General features: G+C 35.9%; 1 protein-coding gene across 1 annotated transcript; it reads right to left on the reverse strand.

The window, feature by feature from the left end:
• Positions 1-771: 771 nt before the first annotated feature.
• On the reverse strand, positions 772-11,436 carry LOC105035949 (eukaryotic translation initiation factor NCBP). The gene is made up of 6 exons (XM_010911668.3): positions 11,139-11,436; positions 10,250-10,345; positions 10,016-10,120; positions 9,802-9,879; positions 1,114-1,233; positions 772-1,029 (listed from the first exon to the last, which is right to left on the reverse strand). Exons 1-6 carry the CDS (start codon positions 11,295-11,297, stop codon positions 898-900), a joined length of 690 nt encoding a protein of 229 aa, XP_010909970.1. The 5' UTR covers positions 11,298-11,436; the 3' UTR covers positions 772-897.
• Between the last annotated feature and the right edge of the window lie 2,267 nt (positions 11,437-13,703).

Genomic DNA, 13,703 nt, shown 5'->3' on the forward strand with positions numbered 1-13,703 from the left:
ACAATAACTAATCCACGGAGATTTCACTGTAGCATAAAAAATTACGAATTCAATACTTGTCCCGTTATCCAAAGATGTATCATGGTACCGTCGATTCTCCCATATATGCCATCGTATTTTTTGACATCATTACTCTATAAAATCGTACACATTAGAGTTTAACGCTTCTTTCTGACATGACCCGCTAGATCTAGCACCCCAGTACTCCTACGTGATTTACCAATCTATATTTTCCTAAGAAGAGAATTACTAAACTAACATCCGAGCTGAGAAATGTAGTCAGCCACTAACCAGATTTTTCAAGGTTATTCACCTGGTTTCTTGTCAAGAAATTTTTGGGCAATAAATCATCATAAAATTCCACCACATTTTCCTTTATCACATCTCAACCCAGATTTCTATTTTAGATGACATAACCTAAGAAAAATCAGCGTAATCAAAGACTATCTACTGATAACTTCAGCTTAGAAGACCTAAGCTTGAAACCCTTCACCCCCCAACAAGAACTTATCAAAGTTGCCAGGGCGCCCCATTAATGTTGGGCACACTGCCGCTGGTCACGCTTTGTTTGATTTACCTAACATCAATTACATGTGAGTTGTGGCATTGTTTCGGAAGCTCGCTGCATGACTGTAAAATAAAGTACAAGTAACGTTTGGCTGCAGCCTTGGATCCTTGTTGACATTGTCCCTTTTAAACCGTGCCATACCACCATTTAGCCATGTTTCTGGCAGCATGAGTATTTTCATTCTGCAGTGACAGCTAACTCACTTCAGAATCCACCACTTAATACATTAAAAAAACTAGCAGTTCCAACAGTACCAGTGAAGACGAGAATTATATTCTTGAAGTTGTTTTAAAGATGCAGGACAGGCTTATGATTAAGAATATCCACGTCTATCCTCTCAACCAAGTATTCCTATACGAGGAGTTATCACGTAGAGACGCATCATGTGCCTTGTACTCCATTAGGTAGCTATGCGGCAGCTTCAGGTGTCGCTTAATCGAGTCCCTTAATGCCATCACAGCCTAGCAGTACCAAAAGCAATTGTCAGCACGGAAAGTTTGATTAACCTTCCGGTGGAACATGTCGATTAGGAGAGAGCACTAAACCTGGTGGTCTGATGCATTTCGGTTCCATACACTCAAGATGTCCTCATTAAAGCGAATGCTTAGCACAGCACCACAGACGTCATCTCCATAATCAAGTTGGTCGCCTACTAATGCCAGCACCTATCAACAGTAACAGAACCATTTAAAATATTAGGGAAAATGTCCAAATACTCGGACAGTCCAGTGTCAACTGTCGAACTGATTAACATGGTTAGAGCATTAAGCTATTCTCCAAAGACAAAAAGAGACCACAGAGCAAAAACTAAGCAATACACAATTTTTTGCAACATTCTGAATAGAAAGACAAATATAGATGCTGGCACATGCTAGTGAGGTAAAGTGCTGTAAACTTTTTAATATGTGCCAAGTTACTAGCAGTTAGTCGAAAATGCAATACGAAGATCATCTATTGATAAAATCTTATTCAAGCAACATTATTAGATCCTCATCAGTTCACATTTGTCATTGTTTGTGCAGGCAGTATGTTCCTTGAGGGGAAAAACAAAAGAATCAGGATACTCAAGGTCCAAGTTCCTTCTCAGGTACACCTGCCTCATTCTATATGTTTAAAGCCAACACCGTTCAATATGTTTTTCCTTTCTTACCATTGTCATTCATGGATATTCTCTCCAATCTATTGGATATTATATGCAAAGATGCAACGGGCTAAAGATATGAGGCAGTACAACCAAGAGGCTGTAGGGCAGGGGAAGGCTAACAAAGCCACAATTCCATCATTTTGGGGATGGCGAAAATTACCTGTTTCACAATACCCACTGAAATCAGGATTCTGATGCCCAGGTGAGTTATCAATCATGGGAATGGGCTGGAATGGGCCATTGATATCCATTCCTTCCAGCAAACAAAACTTGTCTTAGTGTTTTGTAGATACCCCATGAACCATTAAAGTAAAACCCTTCGGCGTATTTTATGAGCCTCAGGGAACATTTGCATGCCTCCAATGACAATTGTGAAATATTCCACATGAGAATGGAAGAAATAGCTAATTAGACATGATAGAGTTGGTGTTTTTATAGTATTTAAGTTGGAATCTTCAACTACGTTTATATGATGAATACCACAATCCATTTCAAAGATATTGCGGTTATCTCGAAAATAATAGGATCAATGGCCTCTTTTGATCACTCTCTTTCTTCCTAACTTGCACTCTACTCACCTATATTGCAAGTTTTACACCAAGTTTCCAGTTCATGTATATCATATGCATAAGGTAGTGGGGCAAAAGAGAACATTCCTCCAATCAACAAACTATCCTAGCATTCTCTTGCATTATTGGACCTTGGGCTCAACTCACGTACATGCTCCTTATTAGTGTACCCTATCTTACTTTTTGGGTTAGTCAATCAAACTGTTCCACAAATTTATAATGCTTTAACAATATTGTCCAATTAATTGTAAAATTCTGGAATTATTCTCGATGTTTCCTTAACCAATTCTTCACATATTGTTCTGGATATATGAATTAAGAATTCTCCAAGTACTAATGATTCACTAATGAATTATCTATATGGTGCTATAGCTGTTTCTGGTGGTATAATTTTTGTCAGTTTATTATTCATTTCTAATGCATGTTTTGAGCAAATAAATTTCTAAATGTTTCCATTGTTTAACCATCTTTATCTTTTGTTGAATTTTTCTAAGTTTTAGTACCTTTATCCTTTCAAAATATTTGACAAGCTGTTGCATTTTTTGAAAGTTGCAACGACCTGCAACTTCAGATGGCTGGCTTCGTATACTCATTTCTAATGCTCTTCTTCTTAGTTGTAGTGCATGCATCTTGGCAACATCATCTTCCTTGTTCTTTCTAATAATACATGTTTTCTCTTATTGTTTACATTCTTATCCAATTCAAAGACATGGCGCATGACTACATGAAGCACCATACACATGCTGTATGACTGTTACACTTCAGGTAGCTGAATAATTATTCAGGTATTACCATGCATGCCAATATTGAAGTAAATTATCATGTTTACGTTGCTTTGTGAATAACATAGTAGCTCAAAATTGATTTTGCTTGATTAAACAAACATCTTGCCAACATGCCATCATAATTTATTCACAAACTGGAAAATCCATAGCTTTTCTATAAGCAATATCATGATGAAATCATGAAATTATTTTTCAAATACTAAAATATACTGGATGTTTCCTACTAATAGAAGTGTTTGTGCCAAGCACATTAGCACATCTGATAACTATCTCCCCCCTCTTGCCTAAAGCTGTCAAGATGTATTGCATAACTTATGTTCTAAACTTAAATATGTAAGTTCATCTTAATTTAAAAATTAAGCATGCTCTGAGCCAGAACTCTTATTGCCTTTTATTGAAAAAATTATGAATTCAAGTTTAGTGGTAATTAAACAAATATCATGTGAATAGTAAATCCAGGCAAATTCAGCTCGACCCTTTGGCTTGTAATCCTGATATGACAATTTTTGCCATTTCCATTTGTTAAGACTCTATTTTTTATTCTTATTAAACAAACATTGGGTCTTGCAGCCAAGTTATGTGATTTTAAACTGTCTAACCAGAATGGTATCTCTACCTACCTGCCAATTATCCTGTCTTCATTTCAAGTGCATCACTTGCTTAAAGCTGCCTTCACCAAGAAGTTTGCTCTAATTTGTCTTTTGTTGGTAGCAGTTTTAAACACAACTTTTCATGGATTATAAATCAAGAATAAAACCGATCCCCAAAATATAAAGCTTCATGGAATCCTAGTGAACTCAAGTCATTAGAGTACAGTGTCATACAAATTCTGAGCCCAAATCCAAACTAGAAGAACAAAGGTCATCAAGGAGAACCAAAAGACTAAAACTGACACCTAAGGATGGATTTACATTGATCTCACAGCATTGATTTAAGTTCAACTATCAAAGATAGTGAAGAAACATAGTGGATTTTAAAAGTAAAGGACTTTCATAGCTTACCATTCCAAGGAGTTTTATATTTCTAATGTTTCAGATTTGTTGTATGCATGCTTTTTATTCTCCATTCATTTACTTTATAGTTGACTCATACTTCAGTTTTTCACATATCTTTTATATTTAAAATGTTCATAAAGAAATCAAAACATCTTACAATCTATAGTGCAGTCTAGTCGCTTCTATGATTATGACTTGATCACAATCTTAACTGCATTGCTCTCAATATCTTAAAATTTTTAGCATAGGAGTTTGCTATACGCATTGGCAGATGGCAATCTAGAGCTCGTTTGTGTGCATTGCAACTCTTGTTTTGTATGCTCAAGCACAAATGGAACAAGTCATCCAAAACATGTTCTTAAATCATGTCTCAAATGTATGACTGAAGAGAAAAATCACCTCATTTGACCAATTCTTCCTTTTGCATCAAAGTGTAGGACAAATAGCGTTGCACATATGTATTTTAGTCAACTTAGGTAGAATAAATTATCACGTACACTAATGGTAAGAAGCATTCATCACAACAGCAAAGGCACATGTTTTATAGTTTTGGGGTGCTAATTTGAAGCCTGGATTAAAAGAATCATGAAATATTAACTAAAATAATATTGAAGATGTATATTTAAAAAATCAAAACTTTTACCAACTTTGCTTTTTGTAGGGTGTTGCTTTTCTCTTTTCTTAGCAAGAAGTGCAGGTCTTGTTGGGAATGAAAGTCAAGGTCTTGTGCTGCCTTAAGCTAATTGTTGTATGGAGTCGTTGCAAAAGGACTATCCCACTACCCACCCATAGGTGTCCAATCAAATTCTATGCTGATAAATGTCCACCATCACACATTAAGTGATTGTGGACATCATACTAAAGTTTTTGCACAAATCTGTCTTGCTTCGAATAAAGAGGGGTACAGATGAAGAAAGCTCACTATAACAGGAATGACATAATGTGCATGTTGACTAAACAGGATTATTTGTAAAGGAACACCAAGACATATTTCACATGTTTAAGTTATGCTTTCCTAATAGAATGAAACATTGAGAGTAGCATACAAGAAGTTGTATAAGAGCAAAAGATGGCCTGAAAGGCAGGAGCAGACCTAGAAAAAGGATTAAATTAGGGTTAGCTTATGCAATGGCTTGCTACCCAGAAAATGTGTCCAGGACAATCGCAACCAATATTTAAGATTAAAAACAGAAAAAAGATCCACAAAATCTGGCCTCAAGTTTTGGATGCAGCCAATAGATAAGGAATGATATTTTCAAGGTCTTTGGTTAGGCATAGAGTAATAAGCAAAAGTTGGACAACATTGAGGGCAAGGTAATCGTGCCAACAAAATAGAATAGAACAACAAAGAAGCATTCTTTTATTCCCTTTTCTTTTTTAGGGCCTGGCAGAGTAAATATTTCATTCAGGACAAACCACATATGATGATATTTCATCAAACCTCCCCATGGCCTTTCATTTAGACTCTTCATGACTTCTATTAGTACACAAGGAATTTTCAAGTTGCAGAGTATAATTTCAAGAAAAATGAGATATCAAATCACGTCTAACTTCGATTAAATCCCTAAACACGGGGACCTAATCTTTATATGAGATACGCGAAATGCCTTCTAGAAAAATCAACAACTCACTTATTTGACTTAAAGAAGGATCTAATCTTGTCTAAAATATGCCCACCAACCATTTTTTGGAGACAACTAAAACTCCTAAAAGCAAACAAAAAGGAAAAGACAAGAAAAGGAAAGCAAGGTGCAATGTCACTGTATACAATAATGTAGCATGAATAGTGCCAAACAATAAAACCTCTATGTTAATTTAAAAAAAAAAAAATCCTAAATCATTTGTAAATTGATTAAATACCAAAAGGACTCAAAATAATGCACCTTTGTTTGACCACTCAACCCCTAGATTGCACATGATGATAGCACTATGACTTGGGTATGAAAGGAATGCTCCCAAAAGTAAGGAATTATGGCATTATGAATTCTCATGCGTTTAGCATATTCAAAAGCTTCTTAGGCCCATATGTGAAAATTCATTGTTGAAAAAAATACTATTTATTGGAGAAGATTTTATTCCCCCTCATCAAACAAGTTGATAGGGAATATCCCGCATTATATATTAAAAATCTTGCATTATGTAAAAGGCATCTTTGATCTTTTACATTTACACATTGGATATATAGGTTAGACTTTGATTGGGGAAGAAGGGTTTATTTCTTGGCATCCAAAAAGGATAACAATTTCGCGTTATAGCACGTTGATTTCTAAAGGCAATAGCACTAATTAGATTAGAGACTAAATCAAAGCTAAAAGTGCATGCAATGTTTTAAAAAGTCCATGACAATGCTACAAATATATTTTATATACCAGAAAACTCACCTATCACCTCTTGTTTGCATGACATAACGGAAAAATAAAATTGAATTATTGCAGAAAATATGCAAGAGCACAAATGATCCAATCAAAGGAATAACTACTATATGCTTGACATAACATTGATTTTGGTTCCGTAGCTTTGGTGACTTGGTAGTTTTCGACCATATCTAAAATGCTAACAGTCATCAACAAAGTTCAGGATGAGTTACTGTCTTCCTAAGAACTTTTTTGCTGGAAAATATAAAGTTTTGGTTATAAAAAAATTGATAAAAGTTTCGTATCAATGTGATAAGATATGTTTACTCTTTCATTATCTGGACTTGTTAATGGATGGATGAAATTATTATACTAGTCTTTGAGAAATGTCATTATACTCTTGACCATTATATGTATTTTGGATTATGATTATTTAAAATTTTGATATATGTTAAAGAATATGTTATTGAATTCATTAATAGCCTATGTAGAAGAATGATTATTTTAGTACTTACCATAATGCTTTTCCTTAGATGTTATGTACACGTAGCTCGTCAACCTATTGTTAATCCTTATTTAGCAATTCTGATTTAAAATTTCAATTTGCGAAAAAATGTACGGCTGGATAAATGAGATCGGAAAAGAACAAGCTCACATGAAGATTGTTAAATATCTGAAAAAAGATTCAAATTTTACATCTATTCTCAAACTTGAAATTTATTCTAGATACCACTTATCATCGGCTTGACCTTCTAAAACAGATCTACACTAATGTTGCATCTTTATCTGTCATTCTAATATATGTTTAATTTTAAGTGTATAACTATATGACCGCATTCTATTAAGTTTCAGTTTTAGTTTCATTCACAAACAATGGCTCAACAACTTAAAAAGATAAAATCTTTCTATTATCAAGAAGTGTACATTTTGTTGGATTTTTAACAAGCTAGGATAGCCTTTGGCCTACACATTTAAAATTTTCAAAGGCTTTGGGCAGGGTATAAGCCTAAAGGTATTGATGGAAATGAAGTCTAGTTTGACCATTCTTAGCCCAAGCACAACCCATTGGTAACTCCTGGGATAGTCACAAGAATTTGATGGTACTGCATAATACCCCATAAATTTTTAATACACACACACACACACACACACACACACACACACATATACAGATATTGCCATTTAAATTATGTTTTGGTTAACAGTATGGATCAAAGCAGTTTTGATTGGGCTATAATTAGGAGGTGCAATAAAATTTCTTATTAACGATCATCAGGAGTCCTAGTTTTACCAGTTCTGCTTAGCTGACTATTAAATAACAAAAAGAAATAATTGGGCTTCAGTTAATAGCTTGGGTCGGGGCAGTCAGTTGTACTTATTGTTATAGTCCAAACTCACCCACCTCCAATCTCTCTACCTCAAGAGCAACCGGCTATTTAGCATCAACCTCAACATCCTGAGTCGTCCATTCGGTGACTCCTTCAACCCTCTCAATAGATCCATTCCGGAAAGGCTCCATTAGATGTCATCCAACGCATTCTTGGGCACCAACTTCAATGGCGGACTGTTGGGTGCTTGCCTGGGTGAGATTGTGCTGCTACGCCACTGGCACCAAGGACAAGCAACAAGACAAATGCCAGCAGGGGTGAGAAGAATAAACTGTCTGGCGAGGCAATAACCAGGATCACAATCAGCACTACTACCAGGTTCTTGATCCTAGTGGCCATTGTCATGTTAAAGGGGAAACAGGAACAATTTGAGGTCGGCGTGGAGGTGATTGTGGCAAGGCTGAGATTATAACATCTAGATGATAATCTAACAGTGTGAATTAATTTACCCACATGCTAACAAAAGGAGAATGAACACCTAAAAACCAATAAATTCTGCATCAAGTTTGATCCTACAAGAAGGTCTGCAGCATAACTGAAAACCACTATCAAACCCAGCCAAATTAAATTCCATCAAATCATAGGACTCCCGGACTTCTGAACAAAAAGCAGGACAATCTCTCCTAATCTCAAAATTTGCCATCCATATATCTACCAATTGCTTTCATTATGATGACATATCATACCACCCGATCCTTGCACCTTTCAAAAGAGGAGACAACACATTTGTGATCCACAGTTCAACAATCATTATCATGCAACCATGTCAATTCATAGGGATGTTATTTTAGCTTGATTTTGTGTTTAGCTTTTTCCACTGCTTCCATTGAAACAAAATCATCAATAATTCCTCTTTAATATCAATTTAACCAGCCCCCATGGAAATATTTTTAACTCTAAAGACAAATCCAGGAACATCCTTGCAGTGACTACAGTTGTTTATTCTTTACTAGGAGAAACTTTACATCCTCTAAAGTATCATACGGAGAAGGTTGCAATCAGATGGGCTGATCCACTTTTACTCTTGTTCTTGCCTTATCTGTAACAGTTACTAAATTCTCCTAATCCACTAAAGTATTATGACTCACTAGATCCACAATAACATTTGGGAAACCTTTAGATAGAGCATCATAAAATTATGATGCCAAAGTTAACCATTATTGGAAGTGAAATGGTTAAAAAAATGTTGGTGAATAGCAAAATTTTAGATACTGGCTTGGCTTCTTCGGCGAACATGCTGATGTTCTGCATCATGTTTGAGCATAACGAACGAGACTGATTCATAAATCAATACTAAATGTTGCTTAACTGCCGGTTGACTTACTGCATCATATTTGACAGTTACATTTCAATTTTTAGATTAAACCCTTTTCTTCATGATTTCACCATATATTTATTAGTTTCCTAAAGTACTTGTACCCAAACTGCATTGTACTCTGGGCAATCACCTAGTGCCTAGGCACTAACAGCACCTTGACCACCTGACTACCACTTATGGTCCATAAAATATCAACAGATAGACATATATGACTTTTCATGCATCTATGAGTCATTTCTGTGAGGAAGGAAATGGAAATCAGATGTCAAAAGGCTTTCAACAAGCTGAAAACTTGACAGTATTGCCCCTACAACTGGAAGACATTGTTATGATTTTGAGTCTAAAAATTCAATGCCCCCTGTTCAGAATTTTAGACTGGATCATAACTGAGTTGTTGCACATCTATATATTTTTTCTGCGAGGAAGAAAATGGTGTTCGCATGTCAAAAAGGGTTTTAACAAGCTAGAACTACTTGTCACATGGCTCTATGGCATTCATAGAGTTGGTTAAATGTGAAATTTCCATCCAACATGTTCAACAGTATAGGCGAAGCTTACAAAGACAGCATCAAAAGCCAAAATCAAGAAAAACAAAAAATGGAAACAAGAATCTACACAAAATAAGTAGAAAGGTGTTGACCAATATAAGGGCTAAATAACGTCTGACTTCTTTTGCTTACCAAGTCTTCCCAGAATCGACCAGAAACAGCCTTTTTGAACCGTATTATCCACTTCCCACCATTGCAATTGGCAGCATCCTGCACAATATCACAGAGGGTGCATTTCACTTGTATTGACTGAAGATACATGGACTTATACTTTCTCCTTTGTTTTTCATCAAATAGAAGAATAAGAACTGACTCCTGCTTGCATAAGCATAGCAGAAAAAATTACCTCCCACAAAGGGCGAATACCCTCTTTGAAAAGATGCAGATCTGTTGGACTTGGTAGAGATGATGGGCGTGCCAGATGACAATAGCAAACCCAAAATCCTTCAACCTATAGATATATCACAGTTATATGACATCATGCCAAAGTTCAAGCATTAGCATTACCACAACAAAAACAAGAAACTATAGCTAATTCAAAGAAATGAAACAATGATCAACCCACACTCAAAAAGCATACCGTGCTGAATTCAACAATCTTCTTGATGTTGTCCTCATATGATATCTGTGTCCGCACTCCAGGTGTTCGACGTGTATACCAAAATACAAACTTGTGCTTAAGGTCCAAAAAATAACTCATCCATCAGAAAAAAGGAACAGGGATCAAAGCCATGATGAATCGCATATGAAACCCACAGTCTGTAATAGGAAATCAGCCTCCAAGCATTCACACACACACACACACACATATACATATATGAAATCATAGTACAATTATTTTTTCATATGAAATAGCATTAACAGTTTGGAACCAAAGCTTTTGCACAATTGTAATTATGAATGTTAAGCAAATAACTGAGGCTAGAATTTCTTTCACCAAATTCACTGACTACCCACTCGCCCAATTTACAGGAATATATCTCCTGATCCATCAAGAGACAACAGCTCACAATTATTTCTTTGATAATACAAAAAAAAAGGTGATCCTGTACCAGAAATTTACGGTAACTTAAGGCAGTCAGAGACAAGAAATGACATCTAGAAGGAAAAACTCTGCCCTCTTGCAGAAAAAAACGAGGTTCAACGAGAGAATCATCCCCAATTTAAGATTTTTCATGTTTCACAGGTGGCAAACATTGACATAAGAGAGAATCATCTCACCTTTCCATCATCTTTTATATATAAACCACGTTATGTTGATGAGCACAAGGCTAGTATGTTTAGCAAAACGACTAGCATAAGGAGAAGAATAAGGGAAAACGAGAGAATTTGTTAACCGATGCAAGGTCTCTCATAAAGACACCATCAAAAGAGGAAAAAAGGGGATGATTTGCCTCTTTATGAACCAAAGCCCCATCTAGGTCAAAGGAAATTGGAAGGCCGAAAAAGGAAGCGCGACATAGAGAGACCTTTAAGGGATGGAGGCCGGCTTTGAGCTCGCGAGCTTGGCGCTCCCGTTCTTCTACCTCGACTCCGGAGGCATCGGCAGCGGCGGCGGGGGCGGCGGCGGGCGCAGGAGGGGTGGGAGGACCCTTGCTCTCGACGTCCTTCTTGTCTGTTGAGTCCATTATCCCTTCCTTGCCCCAATCTTCTCTCCGATGTGAGAGTAAAAGATCAGATAGAACAGCACAGCCGTAAAGAACGTATTAGCAGATGGTGAGGTAGAAGACCACGAGGGTTTCTGCCGGGATGAAGGACGAGCAAAGTGGTTTCGGCTCCCTCGGGGTTGGGGAAATATTTGACAGGGTATTGAGCACCTGCCGTGCACGTGAGTTTATCCGCCGACATAGCGTTTTTATTTTAAAAAAATAAACGGTATTCTTACAAAACAAAAATATTATTGAGCAAAAAAAAATAAACAGTATTTTTGATAAAAAATAACTTCATGTTTGATTTTTCAGGTTTAGGCTCGGATTATTGAAATTGCAGGCTAGAGGGGACCCACTATGCGTGAAACGAGACTACACATCAAAGTCACAATTGCACATATAATATTTAAAATAGTTTTAAAATTATGATTATTTCCTATCTATTAGATATGTGTCACGCATTAACTATAAAGTAGGAAAAAGATCATGAGTTCTTCTAAATTTTATTCGACAATATGTTATCCACAGAGAAGATTAGATAAACTTTTATACTTGAAATCTACAACTATGGCTGAGATTAGGATAAACCAATAGGTTGCTATTTATACTATATCTCAACAATACAACTGTCAGTCAAGGGCAAGCCCATGTGGATTAGGTTTAATAAAATTAAAGCATGTAACAATCATATGACTCTTGCTAATACTTGACAGAGTAAAATCACATAAAAAGTAGAGACTTAAGCCAAATAGATAGAATTAAACCATAATATAGATAAGCAGGCTGAAGTATTGGTCATGAAAGATTGCCGATAAAAGACTAAGATGATTACATATCATAGGTTGAATGAGGGGAACAACCAACACAAGCTCCATTAAAGATCAATAAAGCATTAGTATTAGTCTGGTATTTGCAAAATGATCGTGCTTATGTATATCTATAGTAGGAAAATGGTTGATAGTAATTATCAAAACTATCAAAAGTGGAGAATAGATATAGAAAGCAATCACTAGAGTGGATAGTTATTATCTTGAAGGTAGTTATTATGTATTGGTATAAATAGTGAAATGTTACTCTATATGAGATCTTTTGATAATCAATTCCATCAAATTATCTTTATCTTTATCTTTACATACTTGATCTTTATCCTAAAAGTAGGTATAACTTAGATTATCTATTGTAACCAAGTGCTATTTTTTTATTATAGCCCGACACTACATCCTTCTACCATAGTCCAATGCTACACATGTACATCTTCTTCGATCAATGGTCTAATGATCGCAAAAGTTTTTAAAGGTCAAAGCATCTAGACCCTTACTATTTTCTGTCATTCCTTCAATCCATATCTTTCTGGCTAGCTCAATGTTGGTGGCATGCTCCAGACCTCATCGCAAGCAAGTTGGTAGCCCGCCCTCTGTCGTGACTAACCTGAGTTTCCTAGCTCACTTGAAATAGAATAGCAAGGGCGGCAACATCTACCAAGGTGAAAAATGATGGTGCCGAGTTTCTCTTTCATCAAGGTTAATGCAAATGCCTAGATGTGCCATCCTACTAAGCAATCAACACTAGCAATCCAACTTATAAAGCACTATCTAAGATAGGGGAATGAACTCGATGCATGTGCTTGCAAGTGGTTCCTTGACTTGAAGGATAGAATATTGTTGCCCAGCTATGCAACCCAAGAGAGGGGGGTGAATTGGATGTTTAAAATTTTAAAGTTAATTTAGAACTACGAGGATTAAATAACAATGAGCATGATATATGTAGAGAGTGATTTAAGTAAGGTATAGAAATTAGATGCAAGAATGCAAAAAGATAAGAAAATTTAGAAAGAGAGCAAGTAAGCACAACACAAACAAACAAGATTTATAGTGGTTCGGTGCCAACCTTGCACCTACATCCACTCTCTAAGCTTTTACTTGAAAATTCAAATTCACTAAACCGTATTCAACAAGAATACAACGTCGGTACCTCCGACTCTAGCTATCCCAAGCTAGAACACTTATTTTTCGAGTACAAGTCAATCCAATACAATCTGATCCAAAGTTCGGATCAACTTATCTAAGTTTTGGAATCCTTCCAAAACTAACAATCAAGACAAAAACAGAGTATGTGAGTTAATCACATGAAAATATAAATTTAGCTCCTTTAATGAGTAAATAAAATTTTAAATACTCTTTACACAACACAAAAGAAGCTTTTATGATTTTTCTCAAAGTGGTTGGAGACTTGAATGAGCCCTAGAGAGATTGGTGAACTTGAATTGAAAGCTTCTTTTTTTTGAAAATTTTTTTTGCTTAGGGCTGAAATGAATGCTTGAGTCTCTTCAATCTTGCTTCTTTTTTCCTCTTTTAAGTACCTTTATTGCTTCAATAGATGGTAGAG

This window comes from Elaeis guineensis, chromosome 3 (assembly GCF_000442705.2).
Source record: "Elaeis guineensis isolate ETL-2024a chromosome 3, EG11, whole genome shotgun sequence".
NCBI classification, from domain to species: domain Eukaryota; kingdom Viridiplantae; phylum Streptophyta; class Magnoliopsida; order Arecales; family Arecaceae; genus Elaeis; species Elaeis guineensis.